Raw genomic sequence first — 14009 nt, 5'->3', positions numbered from 1 at the left:
ATAAAATAAAATAAAAAAGATACAAGGTGTTAAACTGTTACACTGCACCCAAATGACAGAGACATGAGAATAGTATCCATTAACCTTCTTTTCCCTCTGATATTGACTGCCTGATGGCAAGAGCTACCCATTGCCACTTAATGATCAGTCTTTCCCAATAGCCATTAAGACTTCTTGAGAGAAAGCACAAGCCATTCATCATTGGTTCCCTAATGCCCACTACTATGCTAGGAATTTAGTAAAGGCTTAATAAGTATTTGTGAAATGAATGAATGAATAATATACAATGCCACTGACAGGGTGACTGTTTGATCCCAACCCAATATGTGGGTGTTAAAGGGAGTTTTGCAGTTCAGTCTTGATAACAGTCTTGCTTGATAGACACAAAGGTTCCGGTATGTTAGCATAAACAGGTTAAAACCACATATAGACCAGTCAGCTCTTCTGGGATTAAAGTCAGAATGATATCTCACACCTAACACTTTCCACCTGTCTCCTCCTTTTTACTACGTGAATGAGAAAAACGTGCACTTAAGTGGAGTAGGGAAGGCCCTGAGTTTTGTTCTATTTACCGATTATTTGGAGAACATTGAGGAAAGGTATACTTATTCTCCTATGAGTTCTACTATTTCTTTCCATAAGATTAAGTAGAAACACCTGCATTTTTTCCTCAAGCTACGCCTGTGCAGATAAAAGGAAGGACATGACTGAGACAGTCTGAAGACATTGCAATCCCCATGGTACTGCTCTCTGAGAAAACCCAGTGTTGACAGTGAGCGGAGCAAGGCGCGATTTCCTCAGGGACGGGGGCAGCTGCAGAGAATGAATACTTCTGTGTAGAACGCGGTGCGGTTCGGGATGCAGTGGAGATCACGGGGGACTTGCGGACGGGCGGGGGGGGGGCTGTCACCAACGGGAAGCAGCATGCCAGCTGCTCTAGTCCTGGCTGAGCCAACCTGGAAACTCCTGCAGTCGATGATGAGGGCATGCGGAAACAGACCAAACAGTGAAGCAACTTGGTATCGGTTTTATGGTGCAAGGCCCAGGGCCCGAAAGCTCCCACGTCGGATCCAGCTGTGCCGTGAAGGTAGCTGGGATGATGTCTGTGGCTCTTGCTTCCTCCGAGGGGCAGAAAGCTATGCTTGGTCTGTGCCGCATCCTGGTTCCCTGTAATATCTATGGGCCATTATGCTCCTAGGGATCGTCTGAGTGGCCTGTACTGCAACCTAAGGCCATGGTGACATCTGGGGCTGTGCCACAACACAGAGCTATTTCTTCGCCTGCGCTCCTACCAGAACTTGAGTCTGTGTTTTTGTCTATGGCCTGTGTTGCCTGCCACCATAGGCCTTGGGGATGTCCATGGTATGGGCTGCAACCTGAATCCCTGCCAATGCCCTTAGGCCATGGCGCCACCAGGCAGGCCATGTTAATGTGGGTGGCCTGCTGTGCCAAATGAAGTCATGTTGCTGTCTGTGTTCTGGGCAGTTTTTGAGGGCCTTGTCTAGGTCTGTGGTCTTAATAGCATAGAGGGCCAAGTTCACGGATTATGTTATAGCAGGAAACTCAGTTGGAGTCCCACGATCTGTGTTCCTACTGACTGAAGGGCAAGGAGGCTGCTTTCGCATGACACTGATGATGGCAGGTGCATAGTTGCAAGGGAGACATGGCGGCTTCTGTGACAAGCCCTACCCCTACCCCACACAGGGACAGCCTAGGCAGGAAGCACCAATGAGAACTCTTAAAAATGGTGATGGGTAAGGCTGAAGACTAGCTCCACACAATTGATGGATTTCCCTCAGAGGATGGGAGGAGAAGGAATCAGTTCTATTTAAGGACTAGGCCACTAAGAATTTACCATGCTCCAGTAAGTATATAGATAACACAAAGCGAACTTTTTTTTCTTGTTGTTATTTTTTACATCTTTTGGGGGTATCCCAAGAGGGGGTGTGGACATGGAAGAACTGGTAAAACATTGTGAGCAGGGTGTGTGATGTGATCTTTCCAGGGTGTCAATAAAAATATGTGATGTGGAAAAATACAGAGTTTGCCTCCTCCACACTGGCTCAGTCTTGTTTCCTGCTTTAATGAGAAGGTCCAGGACTCAACGGGACTGTGCTTTAGAGAGCTTAAAGCTGCCTGTGAGACCTAGGTCAAAGTAAGTGTCTCAAGTATGGGAACTGGATCTCCTGCAATCGTCTCTTCATTCTCTAGCTGTGTGTGGTACAGGAAATGACACTGATGATAATAACAGGTGACTCTGTCAAAGGCAGAACTTATGTTTTAAATTTCCAATTTGATTTTTCAGTCTAGACTGAGAACAGATCCAAAGTCATAAACTGGCTAGATTTGCTGGTGAAGAGTTTGTCCATGTTTCAGACTCGTTTTGCATAGTAAACCACACTAACTGGTAATGTTCTTGATATCTGGTTAAGTTTCCCCAGAAAGCCACAGACCAAGGATCTTGAATGTAGGATATAAAAGTATACATGTGTATGTCAGGCTTAAAAATTGGAATTCATTATTGTTTCAATTTATTTCTGACTGGAAAAGAAGACCAAGGTAAAATGATTTTTCTAAGAATCAAGCCAGTCATTGTCGATTCTCTACTCCCTTTCTTGGCTTGGTATTGGTTGAAAGCATTTCAGCTGGACAGCATCCAATAGGCTGTCTCTAGCAGTTAGAGACAATTTGAGGATTTCAGAACAAAGTGTTTTTCATAAGGCTTTTGCTGCTGTGACTCTTTTTCCTTCACCAGGGAGAGGACCATCTCCTAACGGCTTCTTCATGTATGTACTATTTGCTTGGCCATGGTATAGCAAAGCCTTTGCTTCACTAATTCAATAGCACAGAGTGAGGTAGGATGAACAGCTTGCATTTTCTGATAATCACAAACTGTGCGGATACCGAGCATGAGTGAGTGTGTTTATTCACCTTGTACAGAGTTGTGGTCTCTTGTGATTGTGATGTCATTAGGACCATCAACTAAAGGACCCCTCCCAGGGTTCGAAGCTAAGCGTGTTTAGAGTGCTGGTACTGCAAGGTAGTTGCTGTTCTGGAGATCTGCTTTGGAGTATGCTCACCCACCTACTGAGCTATTCTGCACTGTATTCTTAACATGTCTGAGAGAGCAGACATTCTGTCATACATCTTTACAATAACACAGACAGAGCAAAATGGTTCAGAGTTGTGCTTGAGAATGAGGGTGTTGTCTTCCCACTTTTGATGTGGATGTAAAGAGAAGAATACATGACTGTGTTGTCTGCTTAATAAAAGTTCAACACGATGTTTTCATGAGCACTGATTATTGATATGGATTTGGTTGTGATCCTGTGTGATCCTGTGAGCAGAAGTCATTGTTTAAACAATGCTGTGCTAACAACTGTTCATGTGGCTGCCACTGACTCTGTGCACATTTCTCATTTAGGTTCAAAGTGCTCAACAGGAGAATGTGACAGGAGTCAGGACTGGGTTACTCAGGTTTTGCTGAATCATTGAAAGAGATGTTGCTTTGCCTCTGAAAAGTTATAATATTTTCCACAGGGTATGTTGGCTCATAACAGGAAGATGGGGGTTAGTTTATTAACATTGAATCTGCTTCTGAGTGCTTGGCATTGTGTGCTTTGTTTACAGTCAAAAACAGTCAAAACACTTGTTTCTAAAACTTCTCTGAAAGCAAAAGTGTTCTGAAAAGAATCTTCAAGGTGGCGATAAAAACTGCCTGGATGATTACTTAGAATGCAAGGAAAGAATTGTTCAGTGATCTTCTGGATGCTAACTTCAGTTTCCCTTGACTGAAAAATAACAAGTAGATATTGAGGTTGGTCATATTTTAAGTTACCAAGGAAAGCAAAGACAGGTTTGATACTGAAAAGAAGTTCTCTTAGTGATGGGTAGGGAGACCATCCTGGACTCAGGAATGCAAAAATAGATTGTACTATGGGTGAGGAATAGAGAAGAAGATGAGGAGTATTGAGAGGTCAGTGTCTCATCTATATTATGTGTAGATTCCAATCATGAGTCTCCTCTTTACTGGAAATTGCCCCCTTCTGATATTATTTCTACAACCATTATCAGGTACTCTTAGAAAGTTAAATGCATTTGTAGTTTTATGTGTGAGCCTTGAGTCTGGGAGTTTTCATACTTATATCTGTTCAAAACTGCTAAGACAGTTTCTATAATTTTCATTCATATCCTATGAATTTTCTTCCATATTTCCACAATAAGAAAGTTGCACCAGCCTTCAAGGACCCATTCTATTCCAGTGTGCCTTTATTTATTTTAAAGAAATTGTATATTTCACAGAAGAATAGGTTCCTAGTGATTTGAAAAAAGCAAATTTCTCTGGTGACTGAGATGTCTCAAACAACTTAACTTCTCTAGAGGAGAGCAAGATTGTCTTGCTCTTTGTTCAGTCTTGATGCTTCATGAACATAGTAGGTGTTCAACAAGTACTCATTGTAACAGTCATTCATAATTACTCAATTGTGACTGGGATTTGAAAATCTGGTAAATTCTGATATGAACCATTTATAAGTACATGTTGAATGAACTTACATGAGATTAGTGCTGTGGACAATACTGGTATGTTGAGATAGATTTTCTGGAATAAATATAAAATTAAAATATTTAGGTGGTTATGAGAAATATCCTAATTTCAGCACACACAGATATCTCTTTAGGTGTCTGATCTTTTCCTATCCAGACATTTTTTAGTAGATTAATGTTATCTCCCTGTAACTTTTTTTTATTTTTAAATTTAAATTTAAATTAGAAACAAGGTTGCTTCACATGTCAATCCCAGGTCCCTCTCCCTTTCCCTCCCCTCCTCCCACGCCCTCCCACCAACCCCTCCAGTATCCCCTTATTTCCCCAGGGAGAGTGAGGCCCTCCATGTGGGTGTCCATAGTCTGTCATTTCACCCAGAGCAGGGCCTAGACCCTCCCCCAAGAGTCCAGAGTGAGAGTGCATCTCTCATTGTGGGATGGGAGCCCAAAGTCCATTTGTATACCTGTAATGAATACTACCCAAGGCTCAATAGATTACCTTGGCCTCCGCACTGACACCCACATTCAGGGATTTTTAAGCCTGAAAGTGTTGGTGTTGGATTTATGCCCAGTTGTATAAAGGTTTGTTGTTTTTACTTAGAATATTTTGTTGATTAAAATTCCATGTCTCCCCAGGTTTCTGTAAATCAATAGAAAGTGTTTCTCTTCCTGTGACACCAGGGAAGTCTTGGAATGCAAAGTCTTTGTGGGCTCAGTAAGACAGAGGTTTAGAATAAACACAATAGATGTTTTCATGTTCTGAAAGGCAACAGCCTTCAGTGAGTTCAAAGGATATCACCTGGGTCTCATTTGCCTTGATAAAGACTTGAAAAGTTTTACTTTAATCATATTGTCATTAGTTTGAGGTGAGAGCCTAACAGACTCTGAAGCTAGCTTTAATATCACCAAAGACTAAGTGCATTCATTTGTGTAGGGTTTTCAATAGATATCAAATAAATCAAATCATCTTCCATAGCATTATTTTCAAGGTCAATCTGAATAAAAAAATCTTCCCTAGATAATTTTATAATATTCAAGGAAATGGTTCAGTTGTTCCTATTCAAGAGATGTGTGTGTGTGTAGTTAATAGGTATGCATGATTTGTGTGTGTATATAAGTATATGTGTAAGTGCAGGTACATATATAATAGTGTGCATATTAGAGAGGTCTTAAGTCAATACTGAATATCTTCCTCTAGAGTGCTCCACCTTTGTTTTATAATGGAGTCTCCTCACTGGACTTGTCAGTTGTTCACTTGGGTAGAGTGTTAGGTTGGCACACTGCTGTGATCAAGATGTCTGGGTCCTCCCAGAATTGGATTTACAGGCAGGTGTAAAGAAGCCCAGCTTTTCACTGAGGATTCTAACTGAGGTCCTTAAGCTTAGGAATCAAGCATGCGACCAACCGAACCACCTCCACAGTAGAGTGTGAAGGTTTTATATCAGCTTGACACAGGCTAGGGTTACTTGAGAAGAGGGAACCTCAATTGAGAAAATGTCTCAGAAGATTGACTGAGGGTCTAGCTTGTGGTACATTTTCTCGATTGCAGATTGATGTGAGAGGACCCTGCTCATGGTGGGTGGGACCATCCTTGGGCAGGTAGTCCTGGGTTATATAGGAAAGCAGGCTGAGAAAACCATGAGGAACAAAGCAATAAGCAGCATTCCTCCATAACTTCTGCATCTACTCCTGCATCCAGGTTGCTGCCAAATGTTCCTGCCCTGACTTCCATCAGTGATGAACTGTGGTATAGAATTTTGAGCTAAAATAAAACCTTTCCCCACTAATTTGCTTTTGGTTCTTTCTTTCCTCTCTAAGTTACTTTGTTTACTAGTATTTTATTACAGCAATAGAAATCATGACTGAGACACCTAAGAAAGTCTTATTTTTTCTTTTTTAAGAATGGCTTATTACAGTTCAGTAAATAATTCATTTAACAAGTGTTTGATTTTTTTAGACAGTAGTAAGACATTTAAAGCAATAACATTTGAGAACTATCAGAAGAACATGGAAGAACCCAGGAAAATTGTTGCAACCCATGGGGTGAGATGCTTTTCCAAGATCAAGGTATGGAATTTTTAGATTACGCATGTGTGCATGTATATATGCATGAGAGTCTTTTAAAGCAAGCACTAAGGGTCCTTGTAACATCGCTCAGCTTACTAGAAATTTTCCAACATAAAAGCCCTTTTGCCCAAATTGTTGTTAATTTCTTGCCTTAGAGAAGTTGGTTTTATGATTATGGATGTCTAGCCAGGATTATTCATCCAGGAAGATTTATCAGAATAATTTAAAGCAGAGGTTCTCAACCTGTGGTTCAGGACCCCTTCGCAGATTGAACACCGTTTCACAGGGGTCACCTAACATTGGAAAACACAGATATTTACATTGCGATTCATAAGAGTAGGAAATTAGAGTTATGAGATAGTAAACAAAAATAATTTTATGATTTGCGGTCAACAGAACATAAGGAACTCTATTAAACTGTTGCAGCATAAGGAACGTTGAGAATTACTGATTTAGAGGGTTAAATGAGGATGTGGTTAAAAATGTTGTATGTGAATATTATTTTGGGCTGGAATTTAGTCTGAGAACAGTGGTCAATTTAGTACTCAGCCCTCGGGGGTTTCTGATAGGTCAGGGGTCACAGCTAAGAACCAGTTCCCCAACGGAAGTGTTCTGTAGATTAATATGCCAAGATGACTTCATGATTTGGCCACACAAATATTTTCTTTGAGCTTTGGCAATACTACAATCATTGATTCATAAGAAAATTTCATTCTGTTAGCTGTTTTATCTTAAAATGTATGACTACCACTAACAGTTTCAGGTGAAAACCACTTTGCACAAATTATTCAAATTGACACATCCAGGGTGCACCTGGCAAAGGGTAGGAGCCAGGGGACCTGGGATCCTCAGAATAATTGAGAACTGAAGCATTACTTGAGTGTCCTTGAATGTCAGAAGAAGGTGTTGGATACCCTGGAACTGGAGTTACAGATGGTTTCACACTACTATGTGGATGCTAGGAACAGAGCCTAGGTCCTTAGAAAGAGTACCCAACTATGTTAAATTCTGAGCACTATCTCGAGAGTCAGAGCTTAGGATAATGATGGGTATTATGATTATTAATTACTAGAATTAATAGCATTTATAGAGAAAAGCCATCATCTTTCATTATAAGCACTACTTCTCAAGGTTTGTCTCTGGTAACTGTCTTAGTTAAAGCTCCTATGGCTTGAGGAGACACTATGAACAGTGCTACTCATATAAAGGAAAACATTTATTTGGGGCTGCCTTACAGGTTCAGAAGTTTAGTCCATAATCATCTTTGTGGGAAGCATGGGGGCCCAAGGGAGATATGGTTCTAGAGAAGGATCCAAGAGTTCTACATCCAGATTGGCAGGCAGCAGGAAGAGAGTGACACTGGGCCTGGCTGGAGCGTCTGAAACCTAGAAGACCACCCTCATTGATACACTTTCTCCATCAAGGCCATATCTCCTAGTAGTGTCACAACCTGGTGGTTAAGCATTCAACTCTATGAGTTCATGGGAGCCATTCCTATTCAAACCACCGCAGTTACTTTGGGGCTAAACTACGGCAGATATTGGTGTGGAGGTTATGGGGGAAATGTTAAAACCGTAAGTTTATGAGTCACAATTAGAGGTAATTGTTTAAAAATAATTAGATTTCTCTAACTTCAGAACTATCTAAAATGTTAGGATGGTCAAATGCTCTACAGTGCCAGATTGAATCTCCTGATTCTTAAGTTTAGAAATATAATCATTAAGAAAAATGTCCCAGGACAAGGGAAAAGATGCCCTTAACGACCTTCAGTCATGCATACACAGATGACATTACCAGGCTGGTTCTAATAAAAGCGGCTCCACAGATGACCTTGGTTAAGCTACATGAAGCAAAAAAAAAAAAAAAAAAAAAACTAAACCAAAACTCATGAAACTTGCAAAAGGAGCTAGGAATGATGATGTTAATGGAGAAGAGATGGGGAGAAGAGATAAAAATCAATTGCCAGATGACAGCACATGCATACCAAATCACCAAACAGTAAATTTTATCAATAAAATTTGTTAAGGAAAGGAAAGGAAAATTTCCCAAAGGGGGCAAGAAGATATCTCAATCAGTAAAATACTTGCCATGAAAGCAGGATGACAAGTTCAGTATTCAAGCCTACATAGAAACTAGGCATGGTGACAAGTAACTACAAACCAAGTGTGGGGAGACAGAGTGAACCAGATACTTGGTGCTCACTGACAAGCCAGTCTTGCTTCCTGGGTGAATTCCAGGCTGGCAAGAGTTCCTGTTATAAAAAAAAAAAACATACAAAGCTTCAGGAATTGCACCTGTGGTTGTCTTCTGTCTCCCATGTACATATACATACATGAACTCATTTCACACTAACATGAACATACACACAACTTACAAAAAGAGAACTACCTTAGGAGCAATGAAAAGACTGCCCTGGAAAAGTTTGTTTCAGACTGTGGAGTGCTGAGGAGAATAGCCAGCAGGATTGGTTTTATAAACAGATTTTATGTAGTAGTAGACATGAACCGGGATGGACACTGGTTCTTTCACTTTGTGTACAGAACCAAATTCTTTAGAGAAAGAGCAGTGTGCTCACTACCCACTTAGCTTTCTTCTTCCAAACGTAAATCAAATAAATGATTTCCCCAAGCCTGATTTTTTAAATTTGGTAAGTCTTGATTTTAAATATATGACCTGAATTATAAAACTCATGTGGAAATTATCAATTACCAGTCACATCCTCTGAAAGATTTACAGTGGGAAGAGTAAACATCTATGCCAATGTCATTTAGAATTAGAATACAAAATTCTGGAGCTGGAATTATCTTATCTTACATTCATACAGCACTTTTGAGCTGCACTGAACTTGGTGTTCACATTTACCATTTATTTAATTTTTTTGTGTATGTCTGTGCTCAGGTTAATCAAGATAAATTGGTGCTTGTGACAACGTTTACAAGTAGTAAATACTAATCTAACACAAGATGATTTGCTTATTATTTCAGATTAGACACTACAGCAGTTTTAGAATCTGGGATGATGACATTTGCATCAACCAGCTACTGGAAGATAAGCTAAGGAAACAGGAAACTCATTCAGTACACCACTCAAAGTGAGTTTATTAGTCGTGCACAGGTAGTGAGGAGTCTTACTGGTACACAGCCACATTATATCCTGCACATGAGGGAACACAAAATGTTCTGCCCTGCAGTTGTATGCCACGAGCACCACTTTAACAACTGAGATAAAGGGTTATAGGGCATATTGCCTCCAAATAGAAAAAAAGGAAAATGAAGATCACTTTTCTCTGTCCATTGCACCTGGCAGTGAGAATGTAGCTTGTTGTCCTCAAGGAGGCAGAAAAAGAGCTGTCGTTACTGAACACACAGTAGGCTTACTCTAGAAACAATACCATACTGTAATTTTGTGTTCCATTCCTCCCCTTCCTGAAAGGGAGCAACACTTGTCCTGCAGATAACAGTATAATGTTCAAGACCTAACAATAGCTGTGTCTTTCGTAGAACAACTCCATGTCTTTCTGTATGAATATGGTACACTGAGAAAAGTGGAAATCCACATCCATCTACAAAACTCACCAACTATTCCAACTCTACATTTCCAGAGATAGGACACTATGACAGAGTAGAGACTACACTTCAAAGTTTCTTGCATGCTCAATGGTTGTTTAAGATGTGTGCAATCCTTTCCAACTCATGGTTGAGGCTGTTTTTATTTTCAGTACAGGGTGGATATGTAATTGGAAAACAAATTTCTCACTTTTTCTTAAACGTTTTTCTTCCTAGATGTTTCTGGTGGCATTAACAGGGGCGTATTTAGCGAAATCGCTATCAGGAGTTTATATGAGTTCAATGCTCACACAAATAGAAAGACAATTCAATATCCCCGCATCTATAGTCGGATTTATCAGTGGGAGCTTTGAGATTGGTGAGTTATTTTCACATTTATTTACTGTTATATATAGATATTCTCTCCTTATTTCCTGAATTAGACTATTTAATCTGGCTGAATTACAAGTTTCCTGATGTGATTGAACAGTCTTGTTTGTGTGTGAAGAAGCCACTATTTAAATATTCTTATGATGACATCAATTATTGGCACACACCCTAACATGGTCTCTTTGTTTCTGACAAGTAGCAGAAGATTTTAGAGTATTATTATCTAATTACATCACTTGATAACTCAACAAGGCCCTTTCTGAGGCATTTTAGAAGGTTGCTTTGGTAGCCTGAAGGAACTAAAGTTTTGAAGGAGAGCAAACGCTTCTCTTCCCCTGCTGTGTCTCTGAAATTGACAACTCTCCATGCCTATTCACTTGGGAAGATGAGGACGCGTTCCTAAACTTGAGTTTTGTCAGACACAGTTCCTAAGAAGAGTGAATGAACGTTGTTAGCTCATGGTTTTGGATGAAGAACAGAGATGAACTAAGATATGAGAGTACAAAGCGTAAAGGAGGGAAAGGTAAACTCCATAAACAAAGTGACCTTAGTTTTTACTTCCTCCAAGATGAAACTGTGTTTAATGCATTTACTGAAAACCACAAAGGAAACCAGCACTGTAAAGTGGCTAACCCACACTGCGGATGCTCCATCCTGTCTCTCAGGATCAAGCTCCTTGGTGCCTACTCTGCTACCTGTGTCCTAGGCCTTCCCAGTGCAGTCAGGACGAAGGCCTTACATGGACCTTAATGATATTCAGTCACGTTCTCGTGTGTCAGATGCAGCAAGTGCAGTCGTCCATCCAAGCACTTGTGGAACACACTGCGCTTGGGGAGGACAGTCTCCTGAAGCAGTAAAGTCTTCCAGGTGGAGAAATGGACAGGTGAAATATGGAGGGGAGATTTGTACGGAGGGCAAACCATCAAACAGTACTTGTGTGGGGATCACGACAGCCCAGGATTGTGGGAAGGTGGACGTTGTTAGAAGGTGAACCTGAAGAGATGTGCAGGGATGAGAAATGGGTGGAGGATGGAGCTTGCTCTGGATTATGTCCTTTATCCGTCTGGTGGCAGAGTGCCAGCATAGGGTTGGAAAAGGTGTAGGCATCTAGTAGACTCTAACAGTTACTAAACTTAGTTCAGAAGAAGATACTATTAGCTATAGAAAACTTAAATTGTGCCCGGCGTTGGTGGCGCACGCCTTTAATCCCAGCACTCGGGAGGCAGAGGCAGGCAGATCTCTGTGAGTTTGAGGCCAGCCTGGACTACAGAGTGAGTTCCAGGACAGCCTCCAAAACAATACAGAGAAACCCTGTCTCAAAAAAACCAAAAAAAAAACTTAAATTGTTAGATTCTTGTATGTTTACTTCTTTCTGTTCATGATGTCTTGTACACAAATATATATTTTGTATGTTGATACAATCTAGTATATTTTATCATATTGCACTTTACAGTTCTACCTCTTGTCAAGACATTTCAGTTCTATCTGTGTTACTGATTACACACACACACACACACACACACACACACACACACACATATATATAGTTACTTTTTTGAAGTTAATGTTCATGCTAAATTATTTTGGGAAGCTTCATGAACTGAGCAACTATGTTTCTGAGAATTATGGATTATAGTTACCCATGCTTCTTATGCCTATGACGTTAGTCAGACATAGATATTTAATCTTCAAACATGTCAAAGATCTGCAGAATATGGCATTTAAAGGTTTTAATATTAGTACTCTGTTGACATATGACACAATTGCTCCTGACAGCACCAAGCTTCCTGAGAGTATGTTGGGCACTGATGACACTCCATCAGGAGTTCATTCTCTCCTCGGATACTGGCCTCTGGGGCAAAGTACGGCCTTCACCTTGACCACTGGCTTTGGACATGCTGTCCTAACTGAGATTCCAGGAGATAAACTTAAAAAAGACTGCTAAACCCTGTTAAGTCAGGGTAAGACAGTTTTTTCAATTTCCCTGCTTCTGAGATGTCCATCTGATACTTTAGGCCTTAGCCAATGTTGGTTACCCTGACGTTGCTGTGAGACCTTGGGTGACTGTCCAGGTTATCTGCTGTTTCTGTCTTCCCTTGGACCTTTGGAAGCTGCTCATCTGTACTTCCTGCCTAACCTAGTATTGTTATTTTCCCTCTCAGGTCTTTGATGAGGTTGAAGACTAGACTGTCATAAGTGTCCTCTCTTATCTTAGATAAGCAAGATTTAGATTTTCCAAATTAGGATTGCTATCAGAGTAACCTCTGTCATGCCTTAACCCTGATACTGGACACATATACTGGACATGCAGTATATATCTACTGCTCAATGTTACTCTTGCTGATAGTAGGTTTTCATTAGTGTATGCTTGCCATTCCTTTTCCTGGAGTTTACTTGATATTTGCTATCAATAGTTTTTACATCAGGCTTAAAACCTTTTTCTTTAGACTAAAAGGGAAATTGTATGTGTCTTGTCAGTGAACTTGTAATGGTGGCCACACATCCTTGGGTGTGGTCTCAGGCAGACAGAAGCAAAAAGAGAGGAGCTTGAGGTGTGACTTTCCTTTGTAAGTTCTTCCGGGTGGGTCAGTGGATCCAGTAGAAAGAGCGGGGAAATGCTCCAGCAGTTCTTTGTATTTTTCTCTAATTGTTCCACAATAAACACCCATTTATCATTTATCTTGAATCTAGTGATACAATTATATCTTCTCCTTCAAAGAGGATATTGATTTTTCTATGCTGAAGGCCCATATTGAAAACCCAATGCGATCTGATTTCTGGATAATCCTTTAGTTGTACAAAATGAAACTATATAGGTTAATAGCAATCCAGTTGCATTGAAGTATAATTATCAGAACATTTCACATCCTATCAGGAAGGAATATTTGTGCTTTTTAACAAGGCAAATATTATCCAGGTCTGATTTTCGGGTAATTATTGGCTACATGGACTTCTGCAGTATTTACAACAATCATGATGTTGTAAACCACGGTTTATGTGTTAGACTATGGAAGGGTACAGCAGGTGATGACCAACCAAAGGAATGATTCTCTGGTGCAGGAGAATCCTGCCCAAGCATGGCCTGTGGGAGCAGGAGGCTATTCCTCCTGTCTGTAATTTCACTTGTGTTAAAGCAGTCTCATGTCTCCCCAATGCCTACACTGTAATGTACAAGTACATATGAGATGTATATGTAATCTCAGGTTTGCATCTCAATTTTATGGGCACACATATCCAAGGAGAGTCAGGAAGATGACTGATCATTAACTGTATGATTTTGATGTATAGAAACTAAGATATTCTTTATAACTAGATCTATTGACCCGCATAGGCTGTAAGACACTTTACAGCCTGCTTTGGTCCTTTTACTCAGACTAACACAAGAAAATAACCATTTCTCTTCAGTTAAGGCAAATTGCACATAATTAGCTCATTGTTTTACCTCAGAGCAAGTTCAAACTAA

General features: G+C 40.3%; 1 protein-coding gene across 4 annotated transcripts in view; it reads left to right on the top strand.

Moving 5' to 3' along the window:
• The first annotated feature begins 2692 nt into the window (after positions 1-2692).
• The window catches only part of LOC101832023 (solute carrier organic anion transporter family member 1A5), a 53901-nt gene continuing 42584 nt past the window's right edge, over positions 2693-14009 (top strand). The window contains exons 1-3 of one of the 4 annotated variants that reach the window (XM_040743509.1): positions 2693-2786; positions 6502-6611; positions 10394-10535. In XM_040743509.1, the coding sequence (XP_040599443.1) occupies positions 6552-6611; positions 10394-10535 (202 nt within the window). In that variant the 5' untranslated portion in view covers positions 2693-2786; positions 6502-6551. Of the gene's footprint in view, positions 2856-6501; positions 6612-9595; positions 9703-10393; positions 10536-14009 lie in introns of those variants that run through there. The other 3 variants (XM_040743510.1, XM_040743511.1, XM_040743512.1) reach the window with 3 other exon arrangements.

The sequence above is a fragment of the Mesocricetus auratus genome, unplaced genomic scaffold (genome assembly GCF_017639785.1).
Source record: "Mesocricetus auratus isolate SY011 unplaced genomic scaffold, BCM_Maur_2.0 Super-Scaffold_100001, whole genome shotgun sequence".
Lineage (NCBI taxonomy): Eukaryota > Metazoa > Chordata > Mammalia > Rodentia > Cricetidae > Mesocricetus > Mesocricetus auratus.
The sequence above is the reverse complement of the archived record's forward strand: the minus strand, read 5'-3'. Positions and strand labels throughout refer to the sequence as shown.